This window comes from Malus sylvestris, chromosome 17 (genome assembly GCF_916048215.2).
Source record: "Malus sylvestris chromosome 17, drMalSylv7.2, whole genome shotgun sequence".
Classification (NCBI taxonomy): Eukaryota; Viridiplantae; Streptophyta; class Magnoliopsida; order Rosales; family Rosaceae; genus Malus; species Malus sylvestris.
In genome coordinates this window covers 28,766,730-28,782,592 of record NC_062276.1, presented here as the reverse complement: position 1 = coordinate 28,782,592, position 15,863 = coordinate 28,766,730, and the positions used below count along the sequence as shown (strand labels likewise).

Sequence of the window (15,863 nt, the reverse complement as noted above, 5' to 3'; positions counted from 1 at the left end):
CAGATGGCACTGCAAGTCTTACAGAGAGACAGGTAATAGGATTGGTGTTTCTGTTCCCTTAGAATAATTTAGCAGTAGAAATTAAAAAAGAAAAACTAATGAAAATGGCTTGAAAACTTTGAGTTTTAACAATAAGGATAAAATAAAGGGTAAAGTGAATAGTACCATGATTGATTTTTTAGTGTAAAAATATGATTTTTCGTTAAAATAAATAGTACCGTAAGATTTTCGTTAAAGCTCTCAATTAAAAATGGGATATATTGGCCATACAGAATTACGGATTCCTTTCCAGTATGGACTTTGCCCCAAGAAAAAAAAACGACAATAGGTTGTAGACTTTTTCACACCATGTATTGTCGTAGTTTTTGGGAATTATTCACATGTGTCACACATACAGATGATTCGTTGTGAAACTCCGTGGTGGATGCAGTGTGCTCATATTCTGTATTATTTATTGGTCTTAAGTGTGGTATTCTCTGGGGGTAATTGTTTTTGGTACTAAATTGTTTTCAAAATGGGTGTTTACTTTTCTATCTGGTCATTGTGGAACTCATTAGAAAATAGATGTTCATTAGTATTCCTGTCTTTGTCCGCTATATTTTAACCTTTCTACTCTCAATCGTTGATATCATCTCTACAGTTCAGTTTATTTCACAAAGTCCTAGGCATTTACCCTCTCTAATCACACTAGGTTTTTATTTTCACCTTCACTTGTGCCGTTGGTTTTCGTCTATGCACTCTTTCATCTCTCAAACTCCGATCAACTGTCGTCGAAAATCTTTGCCCATCATGTCATCGAGTCTGGCCTCACTCTGTCACTCCAATTCTCAATCCTCTCTTCCTCGTCGTCAAACTCGTTCCCAATCCGCGAAAGCTGCACCCATCTCTCCTGAATCATCTGTCACTCCAACCTTTCCTACAACTCGAGCTGCGAAATTCTATAAGGTGGTGGTTGCTAGGGCTGTTGTTCTAGAACGTCGAGTTGTTTGGGAGATATGTCCATCAGACATGCTAGCATTGTTGATGATCTGATTAACTGTTATAAGCTGCACAAGGTGAATTCTCCTCCTCCCACTTTTAATTTGTCAGTGGTTTAAGAGTTTTATGCAAATGTCCCCTCCAAATTTTCAAATTCTGGGGGTAAAGTGTATGTCCGCGGTGTCTATGTTCCTTTTGATTCAAATGTCATATGTGATATCCTAGGTTTAGACCTCTCCAACGCATCTAACATGCATTCCTTTGATATAATTACCTGTCATTATGATATCCATGTCTACCATCATCAAGCTTACTTAGACTCTTCTATACCTCTAGTTAAGAATCAAGTGTCAAAGTCTCGCCTTCAGCATTTGTATAGATTGTGGTCAGTTTGTCTGCGTAGAAATGTTCTAGGATCCTCAAACAATGGAAATCATACTTTAGAAGCTACTAGGGTTTTCTATGCTATGATGAGTCTTTCCGATGTGTCATTTGGGTTCCTGATTTCCGTTCAATCATGTCTAAGACGAAGCGTCCAGGCAAACGACAACATGGTTCCACTGTTCATCCTTGTCTCATAACTCTTATTTGTCAGCGTGCTGGTGTCCCATTTCATCCAGGTGATGTCTATCCTAGGTCCACTAAGGAATTGGATAAAGGTTTCTTATACCTGAGCAGCATGATGTCTACCATTGCTCATAGTAATCCTCGTCCGCCTCCTCCTTCTAATTCATCTCGGGAAAGAAAGATTGCCCACCTTAAGTCTGAGCTTAATTCTATTCGAAAACAATTTATGTTGTTTCAATCTTTAATGGGTCAAACGACATCTTCACCTTACATAAGTCGTTCCCTTCCAATCATTGAGTCAGTCATCCTCAAACTCATCATCTTTTGTACTTGAACTATTTTTGCGTTCTCCAAAGTTGGTTGCCCATCGTCCTGTGGCATCACCATATTCCTCATACTTTGTTGCTAGTTCATCTGGTCACTCTGGTGTTGTGGCAGCTAAAAAGGCAGCTTATGCTGAAAAAGGGAAATGAGTCCTTTTACATGGTGATCAACCCCTACATTATCCTCTGGTTCCCAAGGCCAAGCATATCAGGTTCATGTACTTTGATGATGAGGATGAATATAATAATGCTACAACTAAAGATGTGGTTGCTCAAACTGATGCCTCTGGATCTCCTCTACGTTCGGACACATCATCTCATTATGAGGAATTTTAGATTATGGGGGAGTGAGCTTATGGGGAGTGTAGGTTGTGAATGTAGGAAGTTAGGAGAGCACGTGTTTTGGGAGAGTTCAATTTATTTGTTGGTTATTTGAACAATGGTATTTTCTTTGTAATTGAAACTTTGTTTTGTTGTATATTATTGTGCTACTCTCGACTTAGCTATTGTTGGTAATCCTAAACAAATGAGTGATTTGAACAAATTGTATTAACATGCTCCTTTGGATTTAATATTTTGGTACCGAGAATTGTACATTGTACTTAACTTGCTTTGTTATGCTATGTCTTTGTTGTTGGTTCTTATTACTTTGTTGGTCGTTGGATATTTATTTGATAAGCTTAATTAACATATCCATTTATTTTGTTTCATGAAAATGGCATATCATTCATTTTACATCCTTTGTCTTTGCTAGGACAAAATGGAGGAGAAAATTAAAATTTCATAAAATTGTGTTGTGTTGCAATCATATACAATGCTAAACAATTTACTTCCTTGCAATTGTTTTAACCATGATAACTTTTCACTTGTTCTTTGTCAAGAGTACTTCTTTGCAGGATTCGTCCTTTGTGTTCTCTTGAGTCAGGTTGAGTGTTTTTAGTTATAGGGTTTGGCTTATTTTGTCAAGGAAAGCCAAAGGGGGAGATTGTGAAGTCTAGTTTTTATTGTTTGGCTTCCCTTGTCAAATGTTGTAAATTGTACCACACATACTCTAATTATATTTAATTGCTTCTCTGGGATCATGCTGCTGGAAATATCACTTCAAGAGCTTAATTTCTCTCATCAAGGCTTTGTTCATACTTATGCATTTCATGCGTTATTTTCAGTTTTCTGTCTAGTCAAATATTCTCACTGCTTTCACGCGAGCTGGGCACACACTTTAAGACAACCCACATGGCTTTCTGACAGTTTTTCCTCGATAGTGCTTCTCAACCCTAGATCTTTTCTAATTGCTTTTGCACATGACACAAGTGGCCTTTCCATCCCCTCTCTTTGTCTGAAACATCATCCCACTATAAAAGCACAATCTAGGGTTTCATTTCAGATTAGCTAGGTGATTTATTTTTTAGATGGATTGTTTTTAGCTGGGAGCTGCTCTTTTTTTTCTTACTAGAAAACCCTAACCACAAAATCACATTCACGCACTAAATACCCAGGTCATTGAATATTAGGGCTGCATTGTTTTTGTGATTTTGATCTTTGTTTTAGGTCAAGTTTCTCTAGTTTCAAATCATTGAGCTAACCTCTTTTTGGATTCGCGTCAATTTCATCTTTCAAGTGTTTGACTGGTGAAACTGACTAGACATCAAATCTTGATTTGCATCAACTTCATCATAACATCATTTGCATAAGTTGATTAGATTTTTGGTGCCATAAGGTGAAGAGCTCAGGAGGAGCTGCCACTTCGTGAAGACCTAATGAGTTCATATTGTGTAAAGCAAGGTTGCACAAAGGTAAATGTCACGCCCCCGGACCCGGCATCAATGGAAAAATAAACCCCACACCTCGTGCGATAAAAAGTAAAAATAAAAGAAAAAACAAACTTTTCTAATAAAAATAACTCCAAAATCCTTATAGAGTAATAAATTAAAATCCTTAAATCTTTCATCTAACACAATCTCAGCTTGTCTAGCATCTGTCTTGCCAAATAACTCATCTGAAAAATATAAAAGGTGAAGGGTGAGCAACAACCACTGTCACTTAGTAGATAGAATCGTAATATGCTAGTCAAGCGATGTCGTTTTAGTCACTCTAGAAAATACAATAATAATATCAAAGCTTTATCCACATAATTCCATATCACATCATCCCTTTACGTGCCCATTATATCCTTCATTAATTGTAACTCACCTTGTGACCCCTAATAGCTATTTTGCCCTAATGTCCCCGTGTGTAGGTTTCATTCATCCCTCAGAATAATGCAACACCAAAGTTCTCATGCTCCCATGAACATTTCCAAATAATCCACACATCACCATATATATATATATATATATATATATATATATATATATATATATATCATAACCCTATGCGAAGATTATTTAGATCTAATTCAATGGCCAACATTAGCTCTAGATCCAGTTTAAGCGTTATACCTGACATTGTTAATGAAGAACAAAAACTTGATTTTCAAACCGATGAAAGTGTTGACTTTGGAGATTGGAATATCCCCAAGGTTTCAAGTAAAAATATTTACAAAAAGAAAATGGTTAGTAGCCTCATTTAGAAGTGAACATCATGTCAAGACAGTCGAAAAGGCTTATGCTCTAAGCAAAGAACATGAGACTTGTCAGCTGTTTTCTCCAAAACAAATTAAATCCCATAGGAAAGATGGTCATAACTATATTCACATAGGCTTAGTTCAAATAGTAGTAAAATTTAAACGAAGCCATTTCGACGACAGAATCACTCTTCTTTCGTTATTTATGGCAAAATATAAGGTCCCTTGGATTTTTAAATGGAACTATGAATATGAAACATGTCAAATTTATAGAGCCCGGTGGGTTAAATGGTGGGACAAATTCGACTACAGAAAAATAATCAGCCTAGTTTCATCACAATTTCCATCTGAACCTGTTCCAATGGTTTCTCCACCAGCAACATCAACACAGGCATTGCCAGAAATCCCAAAAAATACCCAGTCTCTATCGGACATTAGTCCCTCATCATCCTTAAATGAAAAACAACCAAAGTCATCCAGGTCCTCAAAAACTTCAAGTTCGAAGAAGAAAGGGAAATCCTCACAACTTTTGAAAATGACAGATAAGCTCTTAGCAAAAGCAGCCTTACTAGAAAGCGACATTGAGGATGAAGAACCCAATTCTGACACATCAGACGCTTCGTCTCAACCAGCCAAGTGGGCAGATTACCAAAATGCCCAAGACCCGTTTGATTTGTAATAATTGAAAATGTAATGATTTGTAATTATTTTAAGTTTTTACCCATGTAAATCGCACAGTAGAAGCCATGTGATTTTCACGGTGAAAGCAACATCAGCAGTAGCAGCAATCATTTCGACATAACATTATTCATAAATAGTAAAAATCACTTTTTACTATTCATCCATCATTTCAGCCAACATCAACGTGCCTACATAGGAAAAGCAACATCATTCGCCAACCTTTACAGCCTTTAGCACATGCAGAAAGCATTCAACAACGGGATTCCCGAATCTCAATTATCTCACCTCTTCCTACAAAAGAAGACTTCATTCACAGAGGAAGGGGACTCGAATCGAACAATTAAGACTTTTGCGAATTCTCTGAAGAACAAAAATCATAGTTCAGCCCCATCCACCAAAAATATCAAACACTTATAATTTACATTCGAATCAAGGATGCCTGCGAGCACCACTGTTTTTCTCATCAATCGTCAGTAGACGGAATTGTAAGTCGGTTTCCGATTTGAAATAAAATTAATTTCAAATATCTAAGATCATCATTAATTTAAATTGATTATTTTCATTATGGATAATATTTTCATTGAAGTTAATTATGAACAGAATTTAATTATAAAAACCATTGGTTCATTTATCTTTATTATTACTCTCTTGATCATAACCATTTTGGCTTCAGTTATCATTATAATATCAATTCCCATTGAGCATCTCAACATTAAGGTAAATTCGATATCACTAATTATGGTTATATTTTGCTATCCATTGTCATTTTGACTTCCGCGTATCATTTGGTATCTATATATATATAGCTCTGTAAATATTTCAACAAATCCAACATGCTTGACTTGAAATATAGAAATATTTGAAAATAGATAAATCCCACTATAACTCATGGTTTTCATTTATAAAAAAATAAGAATATTTTAAACACATTACATAGACTACTCACCTCGATTGTCATACTAATCCGCAAATATCAAACCCTAGCTAACTCTTTCTTTTATTTCTCTTTCTCTCTACGTGAGCCCTTACACTTTGCATGCATTGCATGCTACCTTTTTTTCCAAAGATAATGGAGCAAGGCTCCAATTTATAGGAGATATATGGCGGCTAAATCAAATCCTTGTTTGCTCAAATGGGCGGCACTTATAACTTTGGCACCAATTAGGTAACCAAAACCCTGAAGTCAACAACTCCTACTAAAACTCCATGAGTCACACGCACATCTGTCCATTGTATGAAATTTCAAGCCACCTCCAGCTTTATGTTGTCAATTCCAAATTAGCTATAATAAGCTTAGTCAGCATATATACGTGCCCTCTAAGCACGTCATTCTTCTTTCCTATAGCCATTTGGATTGGTAAAAATGATAGCTAGCCACGTAGATATAAATAGGATGAATGGTAATCCACGTCAACTAAGAGTTGGATAGGAATAAAATCATGCTATAGTAATATAATACCTAAATAGACTTTAAAAATATGGGATCTCACAATCTACCCTACTTAAAGAAATTTCGCCCTCGAAATTTACTAAACCTCATTCCCAAAAAACATGTTGATTCCTTACTCACTCCTCACTCACGCATGGGGAGGAAAATATGTTAGACGTTGCACGAAGAGCTCAAAAAAAGGAAGAATGAGGTAGCTAGATAACTACCTCCACTACAGAGAACCACTAAGGAAGAGGGAGTGAGGGACATGTCGTGGTACTTGTTCTCCAAGCGTCATAGTCCTATAAACAGGTTGATGAGTAAAAGAATAAGGTACGCAATCAAAACCATTGACTAGAGAACATAAATTCAATTGATTGACTTGAGCGTTAGAGTATCTCTTGCAGGTACCCCCCACCTAAACGAAGCTTCAGAGAAAGACCATTCATGGATGCCTTTTACGAGGGATTTGGCAAACGTGAAGATTACAGTTAACTGATCCGTGGAAGCATTTCTTCATGTAGGAAATTTCGCTCCAACAGTTGGCCCCTTCTATGGGAAGCTCGCGGAATCAAGTTACAAACATGACTGGATCCACACAAGAACAAATGTGTTGGATATTCCGAAACGATGACTCCGAGGGTGATAGTAGTGATGATGAAGTGACATACCAAGAGAACTCTTCATCAGACATTCCCAATATGGCACAGGTACAACATAATGATGAAACTACTCCTTACTATTTGGAAAACGTTCCTCTAGTTGAGGATGAGATCGACTCCATAACTATAGATCTTGGGTCTCTTCCTAGAATTGATGAAAATAAAACAATTATAATGAAGAAAGTAGTACATATACTGATGACTACATAAGCAATAAGGAAAATAGTACATATGGTGCTGATAGTTTAAGTAGTACTACTAGTTTAAATATGGTTGGTCAAAAGATGGATTTTCCCTGTAGTCGAATTTCAATTTAAATATGAAACCTTTTATTTCCTAGTTATATTATTCTATTATGTTTCCTAGTTTTTAGAAGACCTTTCCTAGGTAGGATTTTATTTTGTAGTAGTATAAATAAGGCTATTTAGCAATTAGGAGAGAGAAACGCATTACTTTAAGGAACGCACTACTTTGGAGAATTGAAGTTTATTTTCAAGGTGTTTTCTATCTATGTTTTAATAATATTTTGTTTTATGATTGTTCGTAACTAATTTCGTTTGCTAGGGCGAGGCCACGAGCCTTGACAAGAATATATAGTTTCTTTTCAATTTGCTTGTGATATTATGCATGCAGGTTTGAATTGTTAATCACTGGTTTAAACTATCCAATTGTCTTGATGATTGACCACCATTAGGATATTTAGAAAAGTAATTTGATGCAATTTTGGAGGAGGGCTGTCCATGAAATTGACTAAGGCTTCTTGTGGTTTATATGTGTAACTTCTTAGGATGCACGATACGTCTTAAGGGTCATATGGTTTTTCAAAAAGTTTTTACAAAACTTAATAAGTCTCACGTGTTCACATTCGATTTGGATACCACAGACGGGTTGCATGTTAGATATATGTTCTATATTGGAGGTTCCAAGTAGGGCATATATTAGGAAAACCTAACCTTCATAATATGCATGTGTAAGCCATAAGTAATTGGAAGAACTATGTAGGATTGTTAAGATGACGGCGGAACCTAGTGCTCAAATTGATTTTCAAAACTGTTTTCTTTTGTTTTTTTTACTTTCCTAATTTATTTAATTGTTTTTAATTAAATTTATTTTTAATATTTTAGGTCATAAAATCGTCCTTTTCCAAATTTTGTTTTCAAATAATTAATTAATATTTGGTTTTGTATAAATTATTCATTCAATCCCAGTGGTGAACGACCTTGCTAGAGCCGACTATACTACGATTACGTTGCACTCTTACAAGTATTTTAAGTGTTTTTATCGCTACTTTTGCATGTAGCAAAAATCCTATCAATAGCTTACAACTGGTATTAGCCCGACATGGAGACCAATGTGAGGATAATTCACACCAGGTGATTTTGCTATTTGAGTATTAACTTGATTAGTAGTTGTCTATATCTTCTTGTTTGCACAGATAAAAATTATAAACAATGATGAATTACATATAATCTTATATTATTTTATGCAATTTGTATTGGTTCCATTGTTTAGTGACTCATAGAATACGAAAACATAATTAAAAATCTTGAAAGCATCCCAATGACGAAGATGGATGGAAATATGGTTGACGGCAGTGACTTCTCTTCTCCTTAGACTACCAATCACGCTCAAAACCTAGTCTCCAAAGTCTCTCCCCGTTTTCCTTCTTTTTCTCTTGACTAAATGCTCAAATCCTTTCTTGAATAGGACTTCTCTAACTCTCTCGTTATTTGAATTGGAATGTTGATGATGTGGCACTCCAAAACCATAAAAATATTAATTCTAAACCTTTTAAGATAGTCTTAAACTCTTATAGAAGCTCTCCTTTTGTGCTGCACGTTTTCTTTAATTAAAACTTGTAAATTCAAAATCACCTTGCAAATCCCGCGTAAGCTTGGCTGACAAACGTCCTGTACGAAAATTGCTATAATGTCTTCTAGAAAACTCGGAATGATGAACCGTAAAATTCTTTTAAATGATAACTTCTATATAATTCCAATGGTATAAGGCTCAGCACCTGGTTCATTCTAAGTTTAAGTACAGTTTTGTAAAGTTGGCTGATCTGCACAAACAGTTCCTGCTTCCAGGATACTAAACTCATTTCAATCGAAAAGGTACTATGTTTTCTACTTTCTTCATCTTCACTCTTTAAACCTAAGAAAAACATAAAACTAAGTGAAACAAGCTATATTCACTCAAAAACATAACAAGATCTAAACTAAAGGGTATGTAAATGCATATATGGTTATATCAGTTGCTAATCCCGAAAACTCTGCCGTTGCAATCTCCATCCAGATTCCAAACCCAATAAATGCTACAAAAATGCACACTTCAAAGGCACAGAAAATATTGAATTGCATTTACAAGATAACTTAGTAACATAATGACATTAAAATAGTAGTAAAGTAGAAAATAACAAAGAAAAAACTCAATATGTCATATCTCTACTTTCTTATATGACATGTAATAAAGACCAGATGATCATGCTGCCTTGTTTCCAGAGTGTGAGAATCATGTTGCTTTGCTATTTATAAAGTTTTTGTTGTTTACAGTGATGAAAGACAAATAAGCAGTTGATGCCAACTTGATTATTACATGGTATCTATTAAACATGTAATTTTGCTAGGTTGTGATGCTGCATGGCATTGGTGATTTAACTTGATTAGAAGATGTCTTTATCTTTTTGTTTACACATTGATGGTTTCATAAGTTATTTGTTTAGAAATATCACTCTGGTGTGGCCATGCGTTTCCTTAATGTAAATGATATTTAGCACCCTTAATGTTTTCTAATCAAGTTTTTTAACTTGCCCTTCTTCTACAATTGTTTGATACTGAAATATTTCATGACGATCCTCACCCGTTCCTGGATTTCGTGATGCAACATATCAACGTGATGAGGACTATAATGAGAATGATGATGTTTGAGGATATTTTATCTATATTATAGTAATGTCGAAATGAAAACCTAGATATTTTTGTATTTTGTAACTGAACCGAATTGTGAACCTTACGTTAGTTTATATTACATGAGTTTTTGTGTTGTTCCTACATTAATTCTTCGTTCACACCCCTTCTCAATCTCTTAAGCTTTCATGTCAAAAGCTTGCTTGTTTGTGATGGTTAAACATATTATTAGAAAAACAAAATGCGAATAAAAATCAGAAAATATTAGACTTGACACGTCGTTTGTCGGCACAAAAATAATAAGCGGACAAATGTTTTTGTTCACAAAAGATTCAACTGATCAACTATTTTGCCTACACAAGTAATTTGAGCTGACAAACCAATTTGTTGGCATAGGACTTCGCAACTGAAAAACCATTTTGTTGCCACAAGATTACTCAGCTGACAAATGTTTCGTTGCAACAAGATCATTAAACCGACAAATAACTTCATTGTGAAAAAACAACTTGTGCCGACAAAATATTTTGCCGCAACATTTTTTGGGTGACGTGTTAGTTTGACGGCTGAGATTTGTTGTCCTAAAAATGTGCCGACAAATTATCAAGATTCGTCCAAAAAGATCTTGCGCGACATGCTTTTTGCGACGAAATGGCTGACAAAATTATTTGTTGGAAATGGCTCTTTGCCGACGATTTTTGACTTTCGCACACAAACTAATTTTATCGGCAAAGTGGAAATTTCTAGTAGTAAGGAAAGATTGGAGTTATAACATGGTCTTCCAGCTTCACTTCAACCTTTTAATTTCCACCGTTTCTTTCCATTATTTTCAATCTATTTCCAAATTAAATAATTATTGAATTGTTCAAGGAATGAATAATGTGAAGAGTACTTCAAAAGAAACTTCAAACGTCCCTAGTACTTGGATGTTGTACAATACTTGGTCTAAAACTTATCAAGTTTTGAAATAGCATACGATTTTGCGGCATGTCTTTTTTATTTTACTGACAATAGCATATTATAGACAAAATATACTCGTGCATTTAGTTCGGTATTTGATTAATATATGACAGTGTGTTTGTGTGGCTTTGCCCAAACTGCAATATAACGAGCACACTCTTTGACAACAAGCAATGTCAACTCTGAAAAGGAATTGACAACAAACCAACTGGTGTCCATACTAGCTTGAATTTTATGCTCAACACCATTAGCGAAGCTACAAAAAATGCATAGTAGACCCAAGAGGGGCCGAGAACACATCATCTTAAAACTAAGATACTCACTAGGAGAGACTCACAAGTAACCTGACTAAGGAGGCACTTATTGACGAAATACTAAAACGAAACAAATTTGAGCAATCCATAAGAACAAGAAAGAGGAGGTGAGGGGAAGGATGAGAAGGCTGCCACCAGCCTTAAGCTAGAGCAAGAGTCCTGCCGACGATGAATTTTTTAGATCTACGGTTTTGGTAGAGTTTCAAATGTGTGACTGTTCTTCAGCGCTATTTTGCATAGAATTTTTGTCTGCGGCGTTGGATATCATATTGAGGGCGTTTTCCATACACAACTTCAACTTTTGTGGATCTATGATGCCTTTTTTCACTGTGAAGGCAAGCTTCACCTTTCCCATATAACTTACGATTGATATGTCAAGTTCCTGCAGGTCCATGTAAATTGTGTTACCTATATAGATATATAGATATATATATATATATAGATAGATATATAGATATATATAGATATATATAGATATATATATCTATAGATATATATAGATATATATCTATATCTATAGATATATATAGATATATATCTATAGATATATCTATAGATATAGATATATATCTATATATATCTATAGATATATATATCTATATATATCTATATATATCTATATATATATATACATACATGTATATCTATATATATATATATATATATATATATATATATATATATATATCTATAGATATACATGTATGTATATATAGATATATATATATATATATACATGTATATCTATATATATCTATCTATATATATCTATATATACATACATGTATATCTATAGATATATATATATATATATATATACACACACACATGTATGTCTAATATATCTCTACTATCATTACGAAAACATACCTCACATATGTATATAGATAAAAATCAATAAATTCATTTACTCAATGAAGATGCAAACTCATCATAAAAAAAATGCAAAGTTTTATTTGTTGTTTTCATTTTGCAAAACAGTTCTTCGAATATCATTTTCTGAAATGCAACTAGAAGAGCCCAAAACGAACAAGACAATCACAGAAACACCACACAGCCCTTGTTAATAAACCAAAACCTTAATTTATTATGTATCTGATTACAGAAACGGACGATGAATATTATTGTTTCCAAAACTTTTGAGACCGTACGTGTGTGCATGATATAGTAAGGGTAATGTTAGGGAGATTAAATTTGGAGATTCAATTTACAAACTAAATGATGTGTCACCAAAAAGAATAAACATGTTTATTAATGTTTAAGTAATAAACCAATCATCAACTTTCATGTCCTTTAATTTTTAAAATTTTGTCAAAAACTTTAGTCTCCCTAACATACTCATATAATAATATCTGGTTTACCTCAGGTGTCCCAACTACCAAAAAGTACAACCCTTTGATTGGTTGGTTTGCCAAGGACATTTTTTCCACTGGGCCAATCATACTTGTGATCACCACGCTCGAGTTCTTTAATGCGGTACGGACGTATCTTGATGCTGCCTGCACCACCAGTAGCCTTATAATTTTTAGATAAATGTTGTATATGTGAAATATCATATGCATTTTCGTATGCTGGTTTGGTGCACATGATTAGATGGAACGAATATCAAATTAAAAGTACGTTAAGAGATGAATTTTGTTCATTCTAATTGAGGGAATTGAAGATAGATTACTCATGAAGAAAATTTGTTCATTCTAATCCTGTTCTGATTGAGGGAATTAAAGATAGATTACTCATTAAATTAAAAATATGTTAAGGGATGAATTTTCTTCATAGTTAATCCTGTTCTGATTCATTCCAAATGAAAATCATTAACATCCACCTTCAATAGATTAAAATTTAAAAATTCTCCATTTCAATCCAATTATGTGTACCAAATAAATCATTATTTACTAACCTCGTGGCCTCCAAACTTGTTCAGCATCCTCAATAGCCCACTAGTGAAATAAATAGCTGAAGAATTTCTTTTCTGCTTGATTATTTTATGTGTCTTCCAGATGAAGTCAAGCACATTTGAGAATTCAGTCAACTTGGGAATGGGAACATGCAAAAATGTAAAATGGTTTCCCCATGGACTCTTGCTATCGGGTTTGACCATTTCTTCAATCGACGTATAATTCGCCATGATCCTTGTATTTAGTAAAACCAATGATGTGCTATGCACTTCCCTTGAGGTTTGGTTCATCTCTTGCATATATAGCCGGGAGCCAAGAAAGACCATCCCAGTAAGAACGTCATTTATCGTCTGTCATAGTAAATAAGTTAACTGTGTTACAATGTTTTACGAATTTGAAAATATGGTGTTTGGTGATTTGCGTTTTGTGTGTGTATTTCATTCTATTTTTTACCAAAATATTACAGAGAAAACCTGAGACTTACCACTTCAAGCCTGCTCTTAATTAATTTGATGTGATCAAGAGAGATCGTCATAGTTGATACTGTAATTGGAGTGAACTCAAGTTCATTGTTTGAGGATTTTATTGGTGATCGATCATCTTCCCCAGTGATGCTCTTTGAAATGCCCCACCAAATATCGGATATGGTGTTCAACAAGGATGAGAAAGTTTTGGTCATAACATTTTCATTCTTCGGTTTCGATGGCTTCCGTGAAGGAAAAGTTAGGGGAAGAGAAGGATTGTCAGCCCTTTGTAGACAAGAGAGAAGAGCGCCCATGAGTGAGTAGCCATCACCTAACGCATGGTGCAACTTAAATACTACATTACCAGCTGCATTGCTAGTTGGGTACTTTATAACATGAATTTCCCACAGTGGTTTATCTTGTGGAAATCTTTTTGTTGCTACGTTTGACAAATAGTCGTCAAAATACTCGTCATATGATTCATTCGACAAGTTGGAAGGGAAGATTGGAGTTTTAACATGGTCTTCAAGCTTCACCTCAACCCTTTTCCATTGTTTCTTTCCATTTTTTTCAATCTGTTTCCAAATTAAATAATTACTGCTCATGAAAAAGAGTACATCATGTAAAGAGTACTCCAAACGAAACTTCAAACGTGCTCAAAAACATTTAGCCCACGTCCTATAATGATGCAATATTACCATAATGATCTGGTACAATGCTTAGATCTAAACCTTTATCAAGCTTAGGGATATCATTCAATGGGAGAAAATAAAATACAACATATAAGTGAATGATTCCACTCCTAATATTACCGAGACCTTTTGTAATAAAACTTAACACCTACCAATTGGTGGTTAAGTAGAGACAAAATCAATGCGGTTAGGAGTGAATTAATGACTCGTCTCCCTTAATATCGAACAAGATCAAACAATCAAACCGACTAAAGGCATCTAGTGATCCAATTTTAATATATTATAGGGCAATTACTTAATACCACGATCTAATTGTATTGTTTAGTATGAATTATTGTATTAAAAAAAATCCCTTCATGACCTTGTTTAAAATTCACTCCAAACCTAAAGAGTTTGAAATGTAGTTTGCCCTATGAACTAACTATGCTCACCTGTGGAAAATATTGAAACCGATAAAAAAAAAACAAAAAATTGTAGTTGGACCCTTTACTTATAAATAATAAATCTTAAGTTCGACTCACTTTGATAGTTTATTTCGAGAATTAACATAAATCTCCAACCTTCAAGTAAACTTTTCAAACAAAATTTGCGTTTGAAAAGTTGTTTAATAAGTAAAAGGAAGGAAACAAAGAGTATGAGAGAGAGAGAGAGAGAGAGCGTACCATGATAGAGGAGAAGCGTGGGTTGATAGGAAGGAACACGTTCTCGAGCAATGACAGAAATTGTGAGTCATCAATTGGAATCTCATATTCCAAAACAGCAAGAATTGATATTGATAAAACAGAGTTGTTGAAATAGTGGCCAGTAGGGCTCACTGGCTCCAGTCCTTCTTCCCAATTTTCCATCTTGATATAACTTTCATCAATTTTGCATGATCGGCTATGTATTTATACAATAAAGTGGCCATCAAACGATATTATTTAGGGAGGGTGGGGTTAGCATCATACTGGGCTAGTAATAATATTGTTCAAATTCATCTTTAGTAAAAATCGATCATAAGACCTCTCACCTACTAAATATCACTATAACGTAGTATCAAAGTGGCAACTACCCAACAACAAAGAGCAAAGAAAACTGAATCGCAGACTTGGATAAAAAAACTCATAAGCCAAAAATGTGTAAGGCTGAATCGCAACAACCAAAAACTGTTGAGAAGAGACACAAAGGAATAATAAGATGAAAATCAAGGTCTGAATATGAACAAATCATTGCCCATATTTACTTTTAATTAGATGAAAACAAAATTTGTCGGCGAAGTCGTATTTGCATTCCTCGTTGTCGCTTAGGAACGGTTCAAATTCACATGCATCCTCCAAACCAATTAAGGCTTACAACACCATTCTCAATGTCCTCCACAAGTCCTCTTTCCAGCACGGCTCTGCAATCATAGTTATTTTGTTCCTCTTATTGGGTGTTTCAGCAAAACATTTCA

The 15,863-nt window shown here is 34.6% G+C and overlaps 2 protein-coding genes across 2 annotated transcripts in view; both read right to left on the bottom strand.

Annotated features, from left to right (window-relative positions):
- Positions 1–15,863, bottom strand: part of LOC126612580 (wax ester synthase/diacylglycerol acyltransferase 2-like) — an 82,728-nt gene that overhangs the window by 36,318 nt on the left and 30,547 nt on the right. The window lies entirely within an intron of this gene.
- LOC126612579 (wax ester synthase/diacylglycerol acyltransferase 11-like) lies at positions 11,226–15,307 on the bottom strand. Its single transcript, XM_050281041.1, has 5 exons — positions 15,094–15,307; positions 13,760–14,314; positions 13,278–13,625; positions 12,742–12,879; positions 11,226–11,762 (listed from the first exon to the last, which is right to left on the bottom strand). Exons 1-5 carry the CDS (start codon positions 15,274–15,276, stop codon positions 11,583–11,585), a joined length of 1,404 nt encoding a protein of 467 aa, XP_050136998.1. The 5' UTR covers positions 15,277–15,307; the 3' UTR covers positions 11,226–11,582.